Genomic DNA, 23,818 nt, shown 5'->3' with positions numbered 1-23,818 from the left:
ATCCGAGCCGCGTCTGCAACCTACACCACAGCTCACGGCAACGCCGGATCGTCAACCCACTGAGCAAGGGCAGGGACCGAACCCGCAACCTCATGGTTCCTAGTCGGATTCGTTAACCACTTCGCCACGACGGGAACTCCCAACAGTTTTTTTTTTGTTGTTTTTTTTTTTTTTTGCTTTTTTTTAGGGCCACGCCTGCGGCGAATGTAAGTTCCCAGGCTAGGGGTCAAATCACAGCTACAGCTGCTGGCCTACATCACAGCCACAGCAACACGGGATCTGAGCCACCTCCGCAACCTACACCACAGCTCATGGCAATGCCGGATCCTTAACCCACTGAGCGAGGCCAGGAATCAAACCCACATCCTCTTGGATACTAGTTGGGTTCATTGCCGCTCAGCCACAGTGGGAATGCCTAACAGATTTTTTTTTTTTTTTTTTTTTTTTTTTTTTTTTAATGAGAAAGGGATAGAGTCAGATACCGATTTTAGATAGGTTAGTCTAGTGGCTTTATAAAGAATGGTTATATTAGATATCCATGGATGTGAAGCAGCTTACACAGGACCCCATAGTTAAGATAACACATTACTATCTTTGCCTTGGTTCAGGAACCCGGGCATGGCTAACTGGGGTCTCTCACAAGACGGCAGTCCAGGTGTCAGCCAGGGCTGTCTTCATTGCAAGGCTCATCTGGGGGAGAATCCCCTTCCAAGGTCACTGAATCGGATGTGGACAGTATTGTATTCTTTGGGGCTGTTGCACTGAGGGTCTCAGTTCCTCTCCAGAAACGTCTCTCTGATTCTTGCCCTGGGACTCTCCATAGGGCAGTTCGCAGAATGGCAGCTTTGAACAAGCAAGGGCGAGAGCAGGAAATGAGGGCGAACGAGATGGGAGCCAGAGTCATTTAACTGCGAAGTGAGATCTTGTCACCTTGGCCACACTTTATTCACTAGGAGCAAGTCTAGTGGGCAGGTCAGCTCACACCAGAGGGGAGGGGATTATACAAGCATATGAATATTAGGAACGCAGGGCTCATTGGGATCCACCTTTGAAGCTGCTTATCACAGTAGACTTACGAAAATAAGGCTATAGGTCAAGGGACCACTTAGGAGGCGACTGTCATAATCCAAGTAAGTCTGGAGATTATTGTAATAATCTCCTGTGTAATAGAATGAAGGGGAGGGATGGAGCCAAGACATATTTAGAATGGGAAATCATGAGAACTTGGTGATTTAGAGCATGAGGGTTTTCAGGGAGAAAAAGCAATTAAGAACGGTATCTGGAGTTCCTTCTGTGGCACAGTGGTTAAAATAAGAATCCAACTGCAGCAGCTTGGGATGCTGCCGAGGCATGGGTTTGATCCCTGGCCTGGCACAGTGGGTTCAAGGATCTGGCAGTGCTGCAGCTGCAGCATAGGTCGAAGCTGCAGCTCGGATGCAATCTCTGGCCCAGGAACTTCCATATGCTGTGGCTGTGGTCATTTGAAGAAAGAAGAATGGTGTCTAATTATTCTTGGTTTGTAAATCACTATTTGACCAAAGAATAGTTTCGTTTGAACGTGACTTAAACTCTTGTCCACACTGAGCTTTTATCTTCATTACCACCATGTCCTGGTACTGTCAGTTTTCTAGGCTTGCCCTTGGTGTTGCTTCACTGTTTCTTCATTGTATCCAGCCGGAAAGCAGTTTCTCACTATCGCAATATCATTCACTATCTGTTTAGTTTTCCTATTTGTCTCTGTTCCTATTTATACCCTCCTTATCCAAGTACTTAGCACAGGACACAAAGTATGGGAACTGTCTCCCAGTTTCTTCCCTGTGGCCCTTCCTTTCTTTAAAGTCTAAACCATCTACTATCATATCATTCGTTTAACCCACAGACATTGATTGTGGGCCCACTTTGTGACCAGCACTTCAGTAGGCCTCCTGGGGACTATAATAGTGGACAAGACAAGCATCATCCCTGGTCCTTTGAGTCTTCATCAGTATCTTCTCTTTCCTTTCCATCTGGCAGAAGTACCGCTCATCTTTTAAGGTACATTTCAACTTCTGCCTCCCTTCAAATGTATATGTTTTGTTTTGCTCTCTCTCTCCTGTCCCTATAGGCAGGAGGGGTTCTACTTTGGAGATTTTGAGATTTCTACAAGTTTAAAAGAGAGTCCTGGCTTAAGCTGTTATGTTAGTTAAGTAGAACGAAGCTCTTGCTGGCTTCCGTCTCATTCTGCTCCTAGCATAGCACAGTGCCTCCACCCTCCCCTGGAGAGCTTGTTAAAAACGGAGATGCCTCAACTTTCTCAGAGATTCTCATTTGCTAGGTCAGAAATGAAAACAACCAAGACTCTAGCTTGTTTAGAAAACTATTGCAGTAGAGTCGCCCTCCCTATAACACTGTTGTTTCGTGTGCATTTAATCATCCAAACAGCCAAAAGCGGTAATTTCTAAATTCCAGTAGAGCCCTAATTACATCAGTTCATACAGACTTTAGGGCCCACTAGAGGTGCTGATTCACTAGATCTGTGGTTCTATCCAGGCTTCTATGGTTTTTAAATATTCAAAGGAGACTGATATATAATCTGATTGGAAAAATATTGGGGCAAATGGACTTATATACTGTATTAATTTTTTAATATTTTCCTTAACAGTACTGTTCAGATAAATGCATTTACATATTTGATAAATGTTAAGGACCCGTCATAATATGCTTTGTAGATTATCTGGGATGAGTAATCTATTATGAATAGATTGTATAATATAGAATATAATAATCTATCTATGAATATATCTATAAATAATAATTTATTTCATGGAAATGAAATAAACCATTTGAGGTCATTTTTTATTTTTTAAATTTTTAAAAATTTTTTAGTTTTTTGTCTTTTTGTCTTTTTAGGGCCACACCCACGGCACATGGAGGTTCCCAGGCTAGGGGTCTAATCTGAGCTGTAGCTGCAGGCCTAGGCCACAGCCACAGCAATGCCATATCCGAGCCACGTCTGCAACCTACACCACCGTTCATGGCAGCGCTGGGTTGAGGTCATATTTTAAATGACAGTTGAACAACTACTGTGTTTAGATTTTTAGATGTTCCAATACTATTCAGTCATATAAGTTTAGTGTTTCATGCATTGATACATTGTATCTAGCTCTTTTACTATAAATAATAACTCATTTGTCACATGGAAAGTATGGAACAATGACTGGATCCTTTTTCCTTACATTGTTCTGATAAATCTTTATTATATTCTACTGTCAGGAGGTATAGTATTACTTCCTTGCAGGATGGGAATGATCAGAATGCGACCTTAATAAATGCGTTGTCTTCCTTTTCTATAGTGTTATTCCTCTTTTAAGAGAGTCTGTTGGAATATTAATGCAGAGAACTCCTCCCCTTTTGGAAAATATTCTGCCTCAGTGCTATCAGAGGGTAAGTTTCAAAGCTTCCAAACCATTGGGTTTTAGTTGTTTCCAAGCTATTAGGGGTTTTAACTTTTACAAATATGGGTAGCATGTGTATATAATTTAGTATTTCTTCTAAGATTGAATGCTGACCATGAATGCCATTTATACAAACCAGAATAAAATCATCGGAAAATATTGAACTTCACTAAAGAAAATGTGGTCGAAATTTTTTGTCCTCGTCTAGAAATCAAGCAGCTCTTTTAAAATATAAATATGAGTAGCAGATGATGTAAGCATTTATTCAACATATGTTTTGTGAGCTCCGCCTTTAGGCCATACATTCTTCTAAGGTAACAGGGGTGTAATAGTGAACAGGATAGACGGTCTGTTCTCAAAGAATTTATGCTCTGGTGGGAAAACCAGGCAGTAAACAATAAATACATAAGAAAATATCAGTGACGATTCCTATAATAGAAATAAAACTAAGTGCTGTGGTAGACATGGATGATTACATTCGATTTAGCAAGTAGTCATATTCAAGGAAACTGAATTCTTATTGTCAAGAAGGATCCAGACCTATGAAAATCTTGGAGAAGAGTGTTCCAGGCAGAGAATAATGCTAATGCAAAAAGTTCTGTGGCTGGAACTAATTTAGTGTTTGAAAAACAGGAGGAAAAAAAAAAAACCATTGTGGCTAAAGCATAATAAATAAAGGGAAGAGTGGCTGGAAAGGTTGGCAAAGCGGCAGAGGCCAGGTCAGATAGAGGTTTTGGTCTTACTAAGAGGTTTAGATTTAATTCTAATTCAATGGGAAGCATTCAGAGCTTTTAGGCAGGGAGAGTGTCATAAAATTTGTTTTTTAAAATTTATTCTGCTTGCTATTAGAGAAGAAATTCTAGGGAGAATGAAAGCAAAGAAAACCGGTTAAGAGGCCGTTATCATCTACATGGAAACATCATGGCTTGGACTACAGGGGTAACAGTGACCATGGAGCAAAGTAGATATTTTGGATGTGGGTTTGGAGGTGGGTTATATTAGCAGGGAGAAGGAAAAGTGTTAAGAAAAAACAGCTAGGTAGGTGCTAATACCATTTGTTGAGTGTGATGCAGGTGTAAGGGTAGAAAATCCTCCCAAATCCAAACCTCTCTTCTGCATGTGTTAAAAATGAAAAGCCTACTCCACCTCTAGGGGAAAGGTCCCTTAAATAGTTGGATTTGCAAATCTGGAATTTTAGGGACAGATTAGAACTAGAGGGAGTTTAGAGTCAGCAATACATGAATAGCATTTAAAACATTAGGACTGTAGAGATTACCCTGGAGGAATTAAGCTCTATTCTTTAGCTCAACTTTCAACTCCAGACTTAGAGCACAGGTGGGAGAGACAGGGAAAGGGAGCTGGAAAACCACTAAGAAGTTAAAAAAGGGGGAAGTCATCAACTGTGCCAGATGTTTCTGTGAGGCAGTCCAAGTGGGAACAGAGAAGTGATCTGTGGCTGGCATCATGACTGTCATGAATGGCCTTGATAAGAGCCTGTTCAGTAGAGTTTGGAGAAGGCATGATTTGAGTAAACTAAGGGGGAAAGGGATTGGGAAAATAGAGATAGTGGTTACAGACAGTTCTTTAAGGAAGTGTTTTTGTTAAAGGGAGCAGAGACGTGAGCTGCTAGCTTGGCTATGAATGTAGCAACAAGAGTGAGGGAATCTGTTTTTAAAATCAAATACTTTAAAACGGCATCCAGCCATTGGGCGGAGGGAAGAACTGGGCGGGTGGAAATAATGCATACACACTAGTACTGTATAAAAGAGATGATTAACGAGAACCCACTGTGTAGCACAGGAAAATGTACTCAATAGTTTGTCACCATCTATACGGGGAGGGAGGAAGAATGGGTACCTTTATATGTGCGACTGATTCACTTTGCTGTACACCTGAAACGGATACATCCCTCTAAGTCAGCTATACTCCCACAAAGTTAAATTCAAAACAAAACGAAACAGCATCCCAAAGAACTTTCCCCAATAATGGAAATGTTCAATAATTTACATTTTCCAATCTGGGAGTCCCAAGGAACACGTGGCTGTTGAGCAGGTAAAGTATGGCTCAGCGCAACTGATTTTTAAACTTCATTTCCTTTTCATGTATTTCGTCATGTGTCGAGGGACCTCTGTATCGCGCAGGGCAGTCCTGGAGTATGTGACTGATGGGAACAGTCCAACTGAAAGGAAGAAAGTGATGCTGTGGTAGTGAAGGAGGTTAGGTGTGGAAGGAATGAATTCCTTGAGACGATAAAAAGGATAGAACCCAAAGCACCGTGTAGACAGGAGCCAGGGGTCCTGTATTCCCTGAGGGAGGCCGAAAGTGCCGAAATGGACGAGGCTTGACTCGTGGGCCTGGTGGTGTAGGATAAGGGATTTTCCGTTTACTTCTGTTTTCTCTATGATTTACAAGGCTGGTGTAATCCTGCAGAGAAATTCGGAGACCAGAGGAAAGAAGAGAAGGTGTAGCACAGTTTTTTTGAGATATGGAAAGTCAAGTGTGGCCCATTTCACATTCGTGGTTATGGTTTTAAGGTCGCACCAGTCAGCACAATTGTGGAAGAGAAAGGGGCCATTTATTGAATGCCTCTTGTAAGCTGGCGCCTATACTAGGGGATTTACATCCATTGTGTCTGTTCTTCACATTAACCATACAGGGTAGGTTTCATCTTCCTTTCCTTAGGAAAACTGAGTAAAGTTGAGGCTCAGAGAACTTAAGTAACTCATCCAAGCTAGCGGCTGAGCTGGGATCCTAATCCCTCTCACTCTGACGTTAAAGCTCATGCTCTTTCCACTACCCCACACTGTCAGAGAGGGAAATGCAGCACAGATTTTCATCTCTGTCTACACGCCACAGTTTTTGAGGAAAGTTAAAGCCAGTTTCCATGGGAATCATTCTTCAACCTGTGCGTTAGCATAACTGCAAGAATGTACTTGTGCTGCTATTTCTGTAGAGGAAGAAGATACCTATTCAGTGAGGTGGTTGTTTCACTCCCAGCACACCTTTCCAGGAGAATGCTCTTTTGAAAAACGTGGAAGGACATCAGGTTCAAACCACTGTGTCTTGGGAGTCCTGAAGGAGGAAGAGAAAGTCCTTTTGACCTCTTTCCCCAGTGAAAGCAGTTATTTTAAAAGGAACAGTGGGTGTTGTCTCAAATTTCCCACCAAGTGTCTTAGAGTGTACAGAAAGTAATCCTACATTCATCACATTTCTGATAAAGGTACATATTTTTGATAGATCTAAGTTCACATTTTTCTTATTTGGGATTAACATCCCAAATAGATTACTTAAGGATCAGAGACTCACAGGATGCAAATAGACCTTACTGTTCCCTTGGTCCAGACTTCTGTCCGTTGCAAGAATCTCCTCCTCCGCAACATTCAGGTAGTCACCAGCTTCTTCACCATTTCCAGGGACAGCAGTTAACGCCTGCACAGAGTAACCTCTTTCTCTTTTAAATTGCGATCATTGGTGCAAACATCTTTTTACACTGAGTCTTTAACCTCTGGGTGCTGATCTTAGATCCGCTCCTCCAAATCAGTGCAGAGTATTCCACAACAACAGCGATTTGGGCGTCTTGATAAAGATTTTCCTGATCTTCAAGGGAATGCATCTAACATTTTTTTCCTTAAATGTTTTCTGTAAACTTTTGGTAAATAGCATTTATTAAGTTAAGGACATGGCCTTCTAATCATAAATTGGGTTGGATTTTATTAAAAAATTGTAATGTTTTTACTGAAATGACGATGCGATTTTTCTCCTTTGCTTCCTTCATTAATTGAAGAATAACAGTAATGGAGTCTCTGATGTTTATTTTTTCCCTCTTAAGATAAACCCAACTTAGTCATGATATGTTATTTTTTAATTAACTGTTGGATTTAGCTTATTTAATTCATAAGAGACATTAGCTTATAATTTACTATCTTTATCTGGTTGGGGATCAAGATTATTTCTTACATAAGGTAGCATCTCTCTTCTGTTTTCTGGAAAAACTTAGAGTTTATGTTACACTTCTTAGAAGTTTGCCCTTTAGGGCTGGGGCTTTATGAAAGATAACTTTTATTACCTCTTCAGTTTTTAAGGCCCTTTCACATTTTCTAGTTTTACTCTTGTATTATGGCATTCTCGGTATTTACAGAAATGTGTTCATTTTTGTCCGGGTTTTTGAAGTTGTGTTTTTGTTGTTGTTTTTCCAGCTTCCCTTATTTTTTTTTTCCAGCTTTAAGGAGGCAACATTGATAAATAAAAAGTGTACATATTTAAAGTGTGCAATGTGATGCTTTGATGTACATATACATTGTGAAATGATGACCACAGAAATATGGAACACTTCATGGATTTGCGTGTCATTCTTGCACAAGAGTCTTACTGTATCATTCCAGTTTTAGTATGTGTGCTGCCAAAGTAAACACCAGAATTGTTTTTATTCATTATATATATAATATGTAATATAGTATTTATTCATTATATATAGTATGTATATACCATATAATATCTATCATTATATATATAATATATGTGTATATATATTTTTTGTCTTTTGTCTATTTAGGGCCACACCCGCGGCATATGGAGGTTCCCAGGCTAGGGGTCCAATCGGAGCTGTAGCCGCTGGCCTACACCAGAGCCACAGCAACACCAGATCCGAGCCGCATCTGTGACCTACACCACAGCTCATGGCAATGCCGGATCCTTAACCCACTGAGCGAGGCCAAGGATCGAATCCGCAACCTCATGGTTCCTGGTCGGATTCACTTCTGCTGTGCCATGATGGGAACTCCATGTATTTTACGGAGCCACCTGACACGGGTCCTTGTCAGTCGTTGTGAAGGAGCGGGTTTTGTTCAGATTAAGATGGGAAGCTGCTGGAGGATTTTGGACGGAGGAGTGAAAGCATCTTTAGGACCAAAGAGGTCCTAAAGTAACAGGACCTCTTTGGGCTGCTATCTTGAGAAAAGATGAAGAAGTGCAAGGCTAGAAATAGATAGACCAGTTAATCAGGTATGATACTAATTCACACTAGACATAATGCTGGCTTCCTCCAGGCTGACAGTAGTAGAGATGGTGAGAAGTTGGTTGGATTCCTCGGTTGTAATGTTTTGTATATTGACACATTCATATAGTATTCCCTTTTATGGTTTTTAAAATCTGTCACTTACAGTTGTTCTTCTTTTTCATCTTGTACTATGTTTAATGGAATTTTTTTTTTTTTTTTTTACCTCCATCAGAGTTTTTCTTGCTAGTGGTTCGCAACCTAAGGCTGTGGGAAAGTTTCCAGTGGAAAGCCACTGGAAAAACTTAATGACATCGCTCCCTTTTTTGATTGTCACATGAGTTGGGGAAGGGTACATGTTGGCATTTAGTTCCATGGGTCCTGGGGATGCAAAGGTCCTGTAGTTTCTGATAGTTGTACACAACAAAGAATCGTCCTGTCTAAAATATGCCCCCATATTTACGAGACACTGACTCCTCTAGCTCATTAATCTTTTCAGAGAACTAGTTTTTTGGTATTGTAAATTGTGTCGTTTCACAAACTCTGGATCACTGATTTCCATCCTTTAGTCCCTTCCTTTTTTTATGTCTTTGAATTGACTTTGTTGTTCTTTTCCTACTTTGTTAGCTCATTTGTGTTTACATTTGTCCTCTGATCGATGGTAAGGTTGACCCTTGAACAATGCAGGTTTGAATTGCACATTCTGCTTATACGCGGATTTTTTCCAGTAGTAAAAAATACTGCAGTGCTGCCTGATCCATGGTTGGCTGAATCCTTGGATTTGGATTTCACCTGAGAGGAGGGTTGGTGTCCCTAACTCCTGCATTGTTCATGGGTCAGCTGTATTTGAAAATGTGAATTTCTCTTGGGCGCGCTCTCCCTACTGCTCTCTCCGCAGTGCCCTCATGTGCTCATTTCCGTTTGGGACCAGCACAGAACAAGTATCCAGTGGGTATTTGTTGTTCATTTCAAACCCACTCCCTCCCCATGTGCTTTTTTCACTGGGGGGTGGAATCCATGTTGCATAATAATTGGCACTTACTTGATGTTAACATCTGCTCTTGATATTTCAGGTGCAGCAGTTGCAAGGAGTGTACAGTTTACAAGAACAGCACTTCTGGACCTTATGTTCTGATGTTTATGTTGGGACCTTGAAATTAGTAGTAGCACCTGATGCTGATGCCAGGTGGATTTTAAGCCAAACACACAATATTTTTACTCAGGTATGATTTTTTTTTTTTTTTTTTTTAGTATTTTTAAGGATCTTAGAATTTATCATATCTACTAGTTTTAAAAATATTTACTATTTAACATATTGCGTGTATGTATCTTCCACTGTGAGGTAAGCATAAAAGGTTTTTTTCAACCACAGCGTCAAATCTGGGAGATCCTTATTTTAATGAAGATAGTCCTATTGGCCTGTCTTTGTACGGATGTGAGCTCCTTTAGGAAACTCCTTATAAGACGTGTTACATGCTATTTAAAGCTAGAAGTTTTAAATAAAATAAGACTAATGCCTGGTCAGTGGCTTTAGCTAAAAGCAAGCTATAGTAACGTTTTTGTTGATAGCAGAGGCATAGCTACTTCTTTGTGATTTAATGGCTTAATATGCTGTTGAGTTTCTCCTAATTCTGTGTATGGAATCATGAATTAGTGCATGTCTGTATCTAAATTATATTAAGTACGGTGGATGTCATCCTAAGTAGGCCTAGTCAGTGACTGATAAAGCATAAGTGACTCTTTATTACGTTATTGTGTACATAGTGGGAGAATAAGAACGTCATCTCAAGCACATCTGAGGAGAGAGAGATACCACAATTTTTTTTTTTTTTGTCTAGTTCGCCAGAAATATTTGGCAAAAAAAAAATCTAGATGTCCACACTGCTGCCCAAACAACGTAACACATAAAGCTAATAAGGAAACTAACTCCCTGCCTTCAAAGTCTGTACTGACCCATGCTTCCTGGTGGGGTGCAGAGGCAAGCACCCCTATGTGGTGACTCTTGCCACAAATGCTTAACGTGAATCCAGTCCCTAGCAAACAACCCGACACGCCCGCTTGCGGACTCTTACCCTGGCTTCTCACAAACAGTTAATGTCATGAAACGAAAAAGAGAAACAGTGGGGAATTCTTCCAGATGAGAGGAGACTTCACAGTCAAATGCAGTGTAGGATCCCTGATTGGCTCTTGGACTGGGAAACCACTGGGTAATCAGGACATTTGAATATGGACTCCATAATAGTTCATGTAATTGTCTAGGTTTTAAACTTCTTGGGTATCACAGCGGTGCTGTGGATATAGAAGAATGCCCTTATTCTTAGGAGATACATGCTGAAGGATTTAGTGGGAAGGTATGAGGATGTCTAATTTTCAGATGTTTTAGCAAAAGTAAAAAGATTACAAATAAATATACATGTAGAGAAATAAAGCAAATGAGGCAAAATGTTAGCTATTGGTTTAGAGAGGTGACGGACAGATAAGTATTTGTTGAGCTATTCTTTTGACTTGAAATCTTTTCAAAATAAAAAGTTAAAAAGTCAAAATTTTGATGGCTCCTCATTGCCCCAGAATAAACCCCAAACTTTCTTTTTTTTTTTTTTTTTTGTCTTTTTGCCTTTTCTAGGGCCGCTCCCACGGCATATGGAGGTTCCCAGGCTAGGGGTCAAAATAGAGCTGTAGCCACTGGCCTACACCACAGCCACACCAACACGGGATCCAAGCTGTATCTGCAACCTACACCACAGCTCACGGCAATGCCAGATCCTTAACCCACTGAGCAAGGTCAGGGATCGAACCCGCAACCTCATGGTTCCTAGTTGGATTCGTTAACGCCTGCGCCATGACGGGAACTCCATAAACCCTAAACTTTCTGCCAAGTCTCTCTCCTGCTATACATCCATGGCCATGTACTTCATACACCAGACCCATCAAGAAAGATTAAATTCAGGACCATATATATATAGAGAGAGAGAGAGATTAAATTCAGGACCTTAGCATAAGTTAAGTGATCTTTCTAATAAAGAGAAATATACGGTTATGTTCCTTTGGAATAATTAATGAAATAATCATACAGCGTAGGCAACAAGAAGACTTACTCTACTACAAAACAGTATGTTTGGTACCGCTATTTACTCTGAACTTTTAAGAATTAAGTCTTTTCTTAGTAGACCCTATAAGACGTCTGTACCGGCATGCAAAACTGTCACAGTAAGTCTGAATCATTCTCACACCTCCTCCCTTTTTCAGAGGCAGAAAGGAAAGTGTGGCTAACAATAACCTTGCTTTTCACTGTCGTTTCTAGATTCTTATCTCTCCTTTCACCCTGATTTTCTCCTAGTTATACCCTGTCCTTGCACCCTCACAGTGTGAGCTGCTGTTCCCTTTAGGATTCCTCATGCTCGCCTAAGACGTTGGCACTTAGTGCCAGTTTTCCCTCTGAAAAGGATGCGATTTCTAGGTTAAGAAATGCCCAGGCAGCTGTGTCTGTGCTTAGAACTGCTGAGGTTGTAATTGAAGTAGGTGGAGGGAGATTCTTCTGGTAACCTTAGAAATCTTGGCTTTGAAAATGGCTGAAGTTGAAAGTTTATTCAGCTGCTTCTTTGGCTTTGGAAACTGTATTTGGGTTTTGAAAATTTTAAGCTCTAAAAAATATTTTAAGCCTTTTTATCGGCTGAGGTCAGGCCAACTCTGTTTCATTCCTTGGAGAGACCAGGGACTCCTTTCAGGCGTGCAGTGGAAATGGTTTAACCCATTTTTCCCAGCGGGAAGAAGGGGGCCACCCTACTCATGACTTTCATTCCACACATGTAATGACGGTAAACTTGTTTCGTGGTAGTTGTTTTAGTTCTAACATATGCAAAATTGAAAATTTTTATTAAAATTTATTTTCCTTTCCTGCTTATGCCCTAGTCAGGCATCTTCATTATGCTATAAGTAATATCCTGGGGTTTTGCAGTAACATTTTCAAGTCATAAAATTAAGTTAAAATTTTTTTTTTACATTTTTATATTTAAACATTTTAAAATTACATCTTAATCATAGATTTTACTTATGAGAAGTAATAAAACTCAAATTGCTCCATTTTTCAGGAAAAAAAAATTACACTGATTCTTGTAGAAAGACTTGAAATACTGGTAGCCTTAGTTCCCAAAGACCAAAAGATGGATTTTTTTCAATAACAAGTTATACTTTATGGTTCCATGATATTTTAAAGTGTTTTTCTTACAGCTGATCTTAAATGAGAATTTAAAGAATTTTTTTGGTTAAAAAGTTGTTTTTGTTAAAATTTACATGGGGATTACATGAAAAAATTAATGTAAGTTTGAGAATCATAACTTTTTGTTTTGTTTATAAAGCTATACCCTTTATGACTGTTTTAGAACTATACATTAGGCATGTCTTTTTATTCTTATTTTCCATAGTTAATCACTTAATCATTAATGGCTAGGGCAGTTGGCTTGCTGTCAGGAATATAGAGCAATACTTGTGAATTGGTGTAAGTCTCTTTGGTACTTAGATTCCTTAATTTAAGATTTTTTTTTTTTTTTTTTTTTTTTTTTGTCTTTTTGCCTTTTCTAGGGCCGCTCCCGTGGCATATGGAGGTTCCCAGGCTAGGGGTCAAATTGGAGCTGTGGCCACTGGCCTACACCACAGCCACAGCAACGCAGGATCCGAGCCACATCTGTGACCTACACTACAGCTCATGGCAACGCCGGATCCTTAACCCACTGAGCAAGGCCTCATGGTTCTTAGTCAGATTCCTTAACCACTGCGCCACAACGGGAACTCCTAAGATTATTTTTAAACTACAACTATTTTTTGTTGGCATAGACAAAGTCCCTTCTCCCTTTCACCACTTGCACTAGCTTTTTAAAAATGATTTATCATTTACAGAAAGAGAACATGGATGTCTGGATTCAGAAGGCGATGTATTATTTTCTGTTTCTTGTTTTAAACTGGCTGATATCATCTGTTAATTTTTGAATACACTTATTAGAAACAATGTTTGAAGAAAAATCTAGAATACTCCTGGGATTCGTTAGCCTCTTCAGCTCCACAAAGCCCAGAAGACAGTCCAGCCTACTAACCTGTTGTTTACTCCCCAATAGAACATCTACCTTGATATCTGTCACCTTTTCTCCCTTTCTGCCAATTTCTGGTGTGCGCGCTAAGTCCTAAACCCCCTGCTTCCTGCTTCCGTTTTACTGCACTCTGTTCTCTAGCCTCAAAGTAGAAGTTAAGGCTGATGCCCAGGAAGGAACCCCAAAGCCTCCTCACTAGCCCAGGTGGGAGTTCCCCAAGCCTGAGACCCTTCCAGCTCCACCCTGGCCTGCGTTCATAATCCCTTCCTGTCTCTGACCCCAGCCCTCACCCCCCTGGTTCGTTCTGCCGAGGGGGGCGGGAGGGCGTGGGAGAAGCTGTCTGTGCCTTTCCAGGTGGCTGGCTGGTTTTCCACCCTGTTTTCTTTCCTATTTGTAGGGGGTTTTAATATTTTCTAAGTACTGACAGTTTGTAATTAATCTGCAAGGTCTACGTGTCCACTGTTGGGTGATGGAGGTGGAGATGATAACAGCGGCAGCTCGGCTTCATTGACAGCTCCCACCTCCAAGCACCGTGATGGGCGCCTGACATGTTAATCTGCCGTCACCAGACAGGGGGGATATTACCCCCAGTTTATAGAAAAAGGAACCCAGACCCAAGTTACTGTTCATGACTTATAATTTCATCATATTCAGTCACTTCTTCACTCATTCTGAGATGATTCTGTCTTCACATGGAAGAGTAGGCAGTTTTTCAAGACGTCATTTTTAAGAGATAAAAATCCGTATTATACATTCAGTCAAAAACTAAAGTAGAAAGTTTCTGTAGTTTTTAAGAATTGGTAGAGAATACAGACCGACCAGTAATTTTCTATAGTCACATTCCTGCTTATTTTTCTAAAGTTTTTACTGCTGATTGGTTTTCCTTTCCACACCAGTGATTATTCATTGAGCACATTCTAAGTCTGAGGCATCAGGTCAACACCAAGATTTTCTTAGAAGCATAGGTGTTAAAAATAACTAGCTGTCTTCCAATTTTAAAAAGTGTTAACTGAATTATTACGGTTTATACATTACTCTCAGGACATGAGATACAAGTATCGTATGGTTTTCACTTTTTTCGAGGACAGCCCTCAGCCAGCCTCTGAATCCTGGCATCCCAGTGGTAAAATATTTAATGGAACCAAGCACTGTTTTGATTTGCTAGAGTATTTGTCACGTCTCTGTCCTGTGAATACACTGTGTAGAAAACATAATTTGCATTCAGGCAGTAGATGACTTACTGAAGGAGTCTTTGGAAATTCCATTTTTCTCTCCACATTGAAGGAAATTGAGAAAGGAAAATGGGAAGCTGCAAAACTTGAAGCTGACCCATTGAGCCAGATGGATGAAGCAAAATGACTTTTTCGGTTGGACTGAGCTTTTGTATGAAGCAGTAGGCCCTCAGGGGAAAGACATCAGCTTGAGTAATTAACTCATGATTATGCAAAGATAATTTACCTAGCCTCTTTGTTTTTCCTCCTTTTTTTTTTTTTTTATTGCCTTGGGCTACCTCCTTTCTTATTACCATCCTCACTGTTGTGGGCTGGGGTTAAGAGAGTGGCAGAGATAATAATGGGAGCCCAACCCATTTTTTCCATTTTACTTTCATTTACAATGTTGTTAAAGAAAAAATAAATTAAGCCAATTTATTGGATCAATAGTTGTTTTCTCTTAACATTAGATACACAAGAATTTTTCAGAGGCTTCCTAAGTATAGTTATTTCAGAAGCCATCTAGATTGAGTAAATCAAGTATAATTGTAAGCAATCATAATAATTTGTTTTTTATAGTGTTTTATAGCATTTAAAATCCTTTCTCATATATTCACACATGATCCTTATAATAGTGCCTGCTGTGTCATAAGAATTTATTAAATATGCATCAATTACTGGATGAATAATATATAACAGTTATGTGGGATAAGTAGGGTTGGTATTTATCAATACTTTTAAAATTAGGAAAACATTTGATTTCAATTTTTAGCTTAAAAATCATACAGCTATTTAAGTTCCTTTTTCTGCCACAAGACTCTTGAAAGTGTGTGTGCTAATAAATGTATTTTCAGAGCATTTTAATTTTACCATAGCAAGGATTTATTTTTTTTAAATGAGGCGAAAAAGCTAATATGTTTTCTGCGCTGGAAAGCTGCTAGAGCCTATGCAGCTCTTCAGTACGTTAAAGCAGTTCCTGACTCAGGCATTCATTAGTGTTGAGCAGAGCCCTCCGACTTGAATGCTAGAAAGTAATGGTTTGGTTGCTGTACAGCAGAAATTGACGGGACATTATAAATCAACTATAATTTTTTAAAAAATTTAAAAAGAAAGTAATGCTTTGGGGAGCCCAGAAATTACTGTAAGAAGGTAGTATTATTATTTTATCCCTCACTCTGTATTTTCCTTTCTCTTAAATGTTCTAATTTACCTTTCATCTAGGTTATTGACAAGAAGGTGCTTATTGTAACTGTATACTTTATTTTTTTTTTTTTTACTTAAAAGAAGAATGTCAGTAGAATTTTAGTTCATCCTACAAATGTTTATCGATCATTTACTGTCTGCTGAGCAGTACTTAAGGTTCTAGGAATCAGCAGCGAAAAAACAGGCAAAATCCTTTTATCTTGGAGAGAGGACATTGTCATTGGAGTGATAATGAACAGCATTACAACAAATTAGTTTTAGATTAGAAAGTGGTGTGTGTTACAGATTGGGAGATCAGGGTGGGGAGAATGGGTGTGTTGTGGCATTTACCATTTCTTGTACATAGATAGATAGATAGATAGATAGATAGATAATGTATCTCTCATCATCTCACTCACTGACATCTGAGTAGAGATGTGGCAAGAGAGGGAGTATGTCATGTGGCATTCTGTCCCAGCAACACTGTTCCGGGCAGAAGGGCCAGTGTGGCTGGAACAGAGTGAACAAAGGGAGGAGTTAGAGGAGGTCAGAGAGGTAAGGGGGCCAGATCATGGGAAGGCTTTGAAGGCCATTGGGAGGACACTGGGCTAAAGGCCAAGGAAGCTGAGCTGTTGTAGGGTTTGAGTGACGGAGTGCCATCACTATAGTAGCTCTTCTGGAAACAGACCGCAAAGGTAAAAGAGTGAAAACTAGAGCAAAGGCCATTACAAAAATGTCGGCAAGAGATGAGAGTGACTTGGGCCAGGGCCTAACAGTGGAGGTGATGGAAAGTGAGCAGATTCTGGACTTACATTATTTTGAAGATAAGGCGAACAGGTTTTGCTAATGGGTTGGATGAAAAGAAAGGCCTTCAAATTGCAATGTTAAGGAAGAAATTGGGCTGTAGAAGCTACAAAATCAACAGGGTCGAGGGGAGGAAATAGTGATCAGTTTGGCTGTGTTGTGAAGTGATCCAACGTCTAAGTACAGCTGTCAAGTAGTTGGTAGATAGGTTCCGTCCGCAAAAGGTGTGAGCATATAGATGGTACTGCATGTCTGCATTCGGGTGAGATCATTAGGGAACAAGAGCAGACAAAGAAGGGATCTGGGGACCGAGCCTTTGGGTATTTTTGTGTTCATTGTTCAAAGACAGGAGAAGGACCAGCAACAGAGACTGAGAAAGATTGGTAAGTGAGAAGGGCAACCAGTGGAAGCCAAGAAAGGAAGTGTTTCAGTAGGAGGAAGCGATCACGTGTGACCTTGCTGCTTAGACAAAGTACTAATATGAGGACTGAGAATTGAGCACTGGTCTAGCAATTTAGAGGTGACCTTGACAGTTTGGGGAAGCGGTTGGTAGCAAAAGTTTGGTTGAAATGGGTTCAAGAGAAAAGAAAGAGTTCCCTGGTGGCTCGGTGGGTTAAGGATACAGTGTCCTTAACCTCAGTGGCTAAGGTTTGATCCTTGGCCTGGGGCCTTCTGCATGCTGCATGCATACCCCACTCTCCAAAAAAGAGAGAAGAGAAAGTAAAGGAATTATAGACAGCAAATATAGAAAAATTGATATTATGGGGGCAATGGGGATGATTTTGAGAGCAGTGTCCTGGAATAGCAAGTTCATATCCAAAAATGAAGAGAGGAGTTGGACTATAAATTCATTCTGGATTGATTTATGTAGCCAACTAGTCAAGCACTGTGGTGGAGTTCTTTAGCAAAATAATGGTAGATGGATAACCTTCACTTTTCCAAAATTCACTTGAGCAGGGCAGGTAATTAGTAGCATAGCTTTCTTGGGTAGAGCTAAGTGGAAAATCGTCTTTTGCAACTTATTAATATATTTGTTTCCAAAATAAAATTATTAGCACTTTATGATAAAAATGGAGAATTCTTTCCCAGAGATAGAAAAAATAATTCTTCCCTTTCTCAAAAAAAAAAAAAAAGTATTTTTCTTAATACTTTTCTGAAGTGTATAGTCTGTTATTGGTTTGTTTGATTTTCTAATTTTTTTTTTTTTTTTTAACTTTTCAGGCCGGAGTGAGACAACTTTATGTACAGATTGACTTTGCAGCCCTGTAACAAATGAAAAGAAATGATGCTTTTTTGGGGGGAAACCTAATTTTTCTGGTACTGTACAATCCAAAACATTGTACCTAGATTTTTAAAATAAAGAAATCATCACTACAACGCCCCAGCACCCAGCAGACCAGGTAGAGTCGGCCATTTGTGCTCTGCCAGGAGTTTACAGCTAAGGGATCAGAATTAAGAGGACCTCTCCTAGACTTTTGGTCTTGTCTTTTGCGTGCTTCCCTCCAAACCATTTTGATTTCTGAGGTTTCTAGTTTGTTCCAGGGCCTCATTTTCTGTTTGCTTGTTTGTTTTTTGTTTGTTTTCATTTCAAATGCCCTCACTCCCAGCCCTCATCCTAGCCAGTAGGAAATTCAGTCTGTGGGCCTCTAATCACCTGGAATGTCTTCGCTGAAGCTGCTGGAAACCACTGCTTTCATTCCCACAAAACCAGTGTTATTTAAAAGAAAAAAAAAAAGAAATGGAAATCTGTTTTGTATGTAATGTCACACTTGTTGACGTTCTTCAGTATAATCCTATGTTTGTAAAATTGTTTGTACCTTGCAAACTTATGAACCAAACCATATTGGGTTTTCAAAGTGCCTTTGTATCAGAAAATGTATTTGCCAGCATAGAAATGTACCATCAAAGGTCACGTATGTTTTTTTTTTAATGGATATTCTGTAATCTATACAAAATAAGACTCTTGTTAGTAGTGTATACACATGTCTTTTTGTGTACCTCCAGCACAGGTTTAGATATATAAAAATTTGCCTTTTATTGCTTTATCTCATCAAAAAAAATAAAAGGTGTTATTTTGCTTTTTAAATCAAACTCAGTTATTACATTAAATTATTTTGTGGACTATGTTTTCAAAACTTTGCCAGTGCTTTTTATAGAGACAGGTGTTTTGACTTAATTAAAACATCTGCTAAATTCCAAATTTCTACAAAAACTACTGGGTCTATGATAAACTTTCCTATATCCTTGCTTTTTTTTTTTTTTTTTTTATAGATTCTATTAATGAAAGGAAAAGGCATGTACAGTGAAGGCAGAAGGGTCATGACAATGTTATTTTGCTTTCTCATTCTTCAAATGCCAAGTCATACAGTTTGTTTTCCTGCGTAAGCATTACACAAATACTGTTGCTTTCAGGAGTCCTAAAGCAGCATTTTATTGAGTTTGAAGTATTGAGGTACAGAGTAAATGTGGTAATATAGAACTCTTCCTAACCCAGGTATCTTGGGAGTTAATAACTAAGTCGATTTCTAGGTCCTTGTGTGTTTGAAAAATAAAATTGCAACTTGAGATGACAAATGCTCAAACATTCTGCTTAAATAGTCTGTATTTTATGAAGAAAGAGTGATCTGAATAGACATTTTCCCATTTACTTCATTTTAAAAATCACAATGTATATTCCCTTTTAACTGAAAGGAAAAAGTTGTTGGGGGGAAAACCCTCCAGGACGGAAATGAATGTTAAGAATGTAGATCAATAATAATAATAAGCACTTTTTCACATGTGGCAGAAATCACTTGATTTTGTCTTAAGTTTCAAAGTACCCTTCCCCCTGTTTCTGATCTGCAATTTATGAAATATACTGTATTAGGAAAACTATAGACTTCTTTCTTCATGCTCTTCTAAACCACTGCAGATTGCCATGAACTGCTGATAGTCCTTTTTGCAGATTAAGTAGTATTTTCAAAACATTTTTACTTACTGCCAGGTAGTTGTAAAGCTAAGAATTCCTACAATAGGAAGTGTTTAACTGAAACAAGTGTGAAGATGTTTTAGGAGGGAGATGGAAAAGGAAGTGTCCTGATAATGGTACTGCTTTGTCATTGTAAGTGTGAGTAGTCACTTCTACTCCACTACCAAGCCTGATCGAAGCCTGGGATACGCTGTAGATTTTGGCATCTTGTGGAAAATGACAGATCTAGATGAAAGCAGGGATTTGGGATGTGTGCCCTTAAAATCTGATTATGTGAAATTGTATTGACATTTCACATACAGAGATAATGTGAGCGCTGGCCTCTAAAATTTACCAGTGCATACTGCAGATCCAGTTCTGCCTTTCACTGAGCCCTCCATTCCAAGTGAAGTTTTTCATCAAAATATGCATCACTTTATTTAACTACACTCTCAATATACAAGTGCATTAAGTATGGTTGTTTTTCCTTTGGTAAGGGATAGAGTAATACATATAGAACATTTGAGCAATATGAGACTCTTAATTTTTTAGGAGGTTGGCATTAACATGTATGTTTTAATCAAATGTTCTCAATCCTTTGTTTGCAGAAGGGGAAAAAAAGCAACTTCTATCTCTTTTTTAGGAAATACTTTATCAATATTGTTGGCACAGATGTATTGCTAAAGTAGATCATTTCACTGAGAGATACTCTTTGATTATTCTTATAAAATAAATTTAGAATGTCTCCATTGTTGGGCCAACTCTTAAGGGAAAAAAAAAATCTCTAATATTTTAAAAAACAAAATATTTTCTGGAGGACATGTTTTTATTGCTCAAGGAATGTTTACCTTGCTAAGGAGACTTCTCCAAATATACAGTTTGTATATTATTTCCAGAGTATTCTTTATGGATGATATAATTAATTTTTTTACTTCTTTTTACTTTTTTACTCTTGCGCAACCAGTTCCTAATTTTTTTTTAAAAATGGTGACATCTGTGCATTGGATACTTTTTTAACTTGTAAGTTTTTCTGTTAATTGCCCAAGACTAAATCCAATTTAAGGATTGCTTACTTTCTGTGTTTAAATTCTGTGAATTGGTACTTTTTAGAAACCAAGCGAATTCACAGGTCGTATTATTTCATTCCTGCTACGTTAAGTTTTCAGTTACTGGAAAGCTCTTTAATTCTTAACATTATTCTCAGAGCTGCGTAAAACTGGGCATTAAATGTTGTATAGAACAAAACAAAAATTTTAATAGGGTAAAATTTTGAAGTCTTATTAGAACTGCAAGTGAAAAACTGCTACTTTCAACTTTTCATTAAAAGCATTACCTTAAGAAAGTTACTTTTTTTTTCTTTCTGTCATTTATCTTCGAAACAGGAACTATTTTCCAATTCACAAGAACTTTGGCAAAAAAGGAAATTATTTTTTTGAAGAACATTCAATGAAAGTTTCATTCAGAGGAGACTGTTTCAAGACAGGATCCCCCAAGATCTTAGTGATCCAGCTCTCTACCACAGAATCAAGGGAGTGAACAATTAGGTATCAAAAAAAGTATTTGGAGAGAAATGGAATTCTGTTTAAAGGCCAAGTGGATGTGTGTCTTTGATGAGTGTGTCTTGATTTGTGTAACCATTTCCTAACTACTTATTATACAGAAAGAAAGAAAGAGCGGGTTTCACTTTTAGGTATGTATTGGCTCTCTGCATGGCCTTTTTCATGTTACCACATTTAAAATCCTCCTGTTTCTGCAAAGAAAGGGTTTTTTGTGATTTTGATGTCTAGGTCTTTTTCATACATATTTTATCCTCTGGTTCTCCTAACGGTCTTGTGAGGAAGTACTTCTTGACCCCATTTTACAGAGGAGGAAGCTGTTTTGAGAGAATATAAATGACTTGACTGGGATGGAGAGGTGGAAGAGCACTGCCTCTAAATCCAGAACTTTTGGGTGACAGCTGACCTTTTTCGTATGTCATTCTACAGTGATTTAAAGATCAGATATAAACACACTCTCCTACAAAGTCATGAACAAGCAGCAGCACAAAGCTGATGGAGGGAAGAGCTGTTGGATACACATTGTTCAGACGCATTGCTTCTTTGGATGCTCTCTTAGGTTACTACCTTGGCCGTTCAGCGTATCCTGTGCAGGCTCAAAAGAGCGTTCAGGGCTCCTTTAAGCACTTGTAAGACCTTTAAAAAGAAAAAGCAGGAAAAAGTTTTCTTGGCACTCACAGGGCAAGCTGCTTAAAAAGGACTGACCCCATGGCGTCAGTGCCAGTTTGAGTGAAGAGAAACTGAACTGGCCTAGAGACATTCCCTTAGAAGAGAACTGTCTTCCAGGAAGTATACATAATTTTGTGCTGCCTGAGAAGGATACATAGGATTTGATTTACAACACTACATTTTATAGATACTTTTTCAAAGGAAAAAATATATTTCATACTTAGTACTCTGTGCTTAAACTTAATAATACTTAAGTTTGAACTCTTTCCATGGCTTTGAAAATTTATTATTCATCATTTTGATCATGGTGGAAAATCTGTAAAAAAAAGAATGTCTTGTCTCATATATCCTCTTGACTAAAGTTAGCATGAATGGACACCTACATGCTCAGTAAAGGGTTAACCAGTGGGTCAGTATTGTAGACAGCAGTGGATATACCAGCAGAAGCTTGGGATAGGTAAACCCTATAATTTATTGTTTATCTCAGCTCTTCTTTGCCTTTTTTTGCACAAATAAGTGACTTTATGTTCACTTTGGCCTTTTTTTTCCCTTAAAGTAGCCCTATAAGTTTCTCCTTTATTTTAATACAGGAATAGTGGGAGTGTAGACATGTTTTCCATTTTGCATGCTGTTGGACAAGAATTTCGTAGATCTGGGACTGTGAGACCTGGGTCACTTGGATTTTTATATTTTTGTATCGCCAAATGAAAAACTATGTTCTATGGAAAATTGCCGTATTCCTATTACTTTAAGGACTTGTGTGTGACATGCTTTCTTTTGCATTTATCCTAGATGTATTTTTATCCAAAACTTTCAAAGGTGTATTTTGAAGGTGCTTCTATAAAAACAACACTACATGTATTAATTAAGTGATTTAAATATTCCTAGGATAGCTTTTATCTTCCGCCTCTCTAAATATTAAATTTTGGTAAAGCTTTTCTATATTTCTTTACTTATTTTCTATCTCTTTTTCATTGCTGCTACCAATGTAAAACTTCCCATTTTTACTAGTGAAGAAAAAAAAGCTTTTTCGAATTTTAGTATTTGAATTTTATGTATCACATATCATGCATTAATTAGACTCAGTGAAGCTTCTGTTTTGAGCTACACCTGTCCTTTCAAGAGTTTGCCAAGCAATCTCGATGCTTTCCGCTAATAGCAGCAAGTTCAGTGATATTTCTGCCAAAGTGATATTTTGCCCCAACTTTTGTGAAAGTGATCAGTAAACAGAATGGGGTCTTTCATATCAGAAATACTGTGAATGAAAAATTGCCAAATCCCTTCTTAGAATATTCTAGACACCCCTACGATACTATACCTCCCTGTCTTTAAAGGTTTTGAAACATGGCCAAGTTTGAATTTGGGTTTGATTCCTTTATTGAAGATTATGGCATCAAAACATTTATAAGCAAATGTTTGAGGACAACGCTAGGTTGAATGTCAACAACCATGTCGTAATTTGGTTTGGATGTGCTAAAGAGAGCAATTATGATTTGCCTAACCACAAACCCATAAATGTATATTTCACTCTTTTCTACTTGAAGACATTCATGTATATATTTTGCTTAACCTCAGATGTATTTAAAAAGAATAAAAAATTGTGTCAAAATTCTTCCAATAAAATTTGTTTAAAAATCTTTACCTGAATTGTGTCCATTAGGTTGATGAACTGAAAAAGAACACTGTGAATTTGAATAGTTATTGGAATAGATTCTAGAAGACATACAGAATGTGAGGGAAAGAATGATTCTCAGGCCCTAGAAACAGCAAAACTTATCCGGAGAGAAGAGATGGTGTGAGACCTGGAAAGGTCTTCACCTGGGGGAGAGCTTCATTGTGGGTCCAAGTCTCAACGTATTTATTTCCAGATCTTTCCATTAACCCCAAATTATTCTCTCACCTCATTCTCTATGATCTCAGCTTATAGGAAATGAAGACCAA

At 38.6% G+C, this 23,818-nt stretch overlaps 1 protein-coding gene and 1 pseudogene across 4 annotated transcripts in view; one reads left to right on the top strand and one right to left on the bottom strand.

The window, feature by feature from the left end:
* The window catches only part of SLC30A7 (solute carrier family 30 member 7), an 81,695-nt gene extending 58,177 nt beyond the window's left edge, over positions 1–23,518 (top strand). For 2 of the 4 annotated variants that reach the window (XR_014842749.1, XR_014842751.1), the window contains exons 9-12: positions 3,333–3,423; positions 9,501–9,650; positions 17,927–18,105; positions 21,035–23,518. Coding sequence is in view for 1 of the 4 variants with exons in the window: in NM_001136211.1 (NP_001129683.1) it covers positions 3,333–3,423; positions 9,501–9,650; positions 17,927–17,974 (289 nt within the window). In the remaining 3 variants the exon portion in view is untranslated. 4 annotated transcript variants of the gene reach the window in all.
* Positions 7,750–7,846, bottom strand: LOC146404223 (U6 spliceosomal RNA; annotated as a pseudogene).
* Positions 23,519–23,818: the final 300 nt, after the last annotated feature.

The sequence above is a fragment of the Sus scrofa genome, chromosome 4 (genome assembly GCF_054392235.1).
Source record: "Sus scrofa isolate SSC_HxYL_T2T_F1_AM1 chromosome 4, Sscrofa_HxYL_maternal_Yorkshire_Landrace_v2.0, whole genome shotgun sequence".
Lineage (NCBI taxonomy): Eukaryota > Metazoa > Chordata > Mammalia > Artiodactyla > Suidae > Sus > Sus scrofa.
This window is presented reverse-complemented; position numbering and strand designations above follow the sequence as displayed.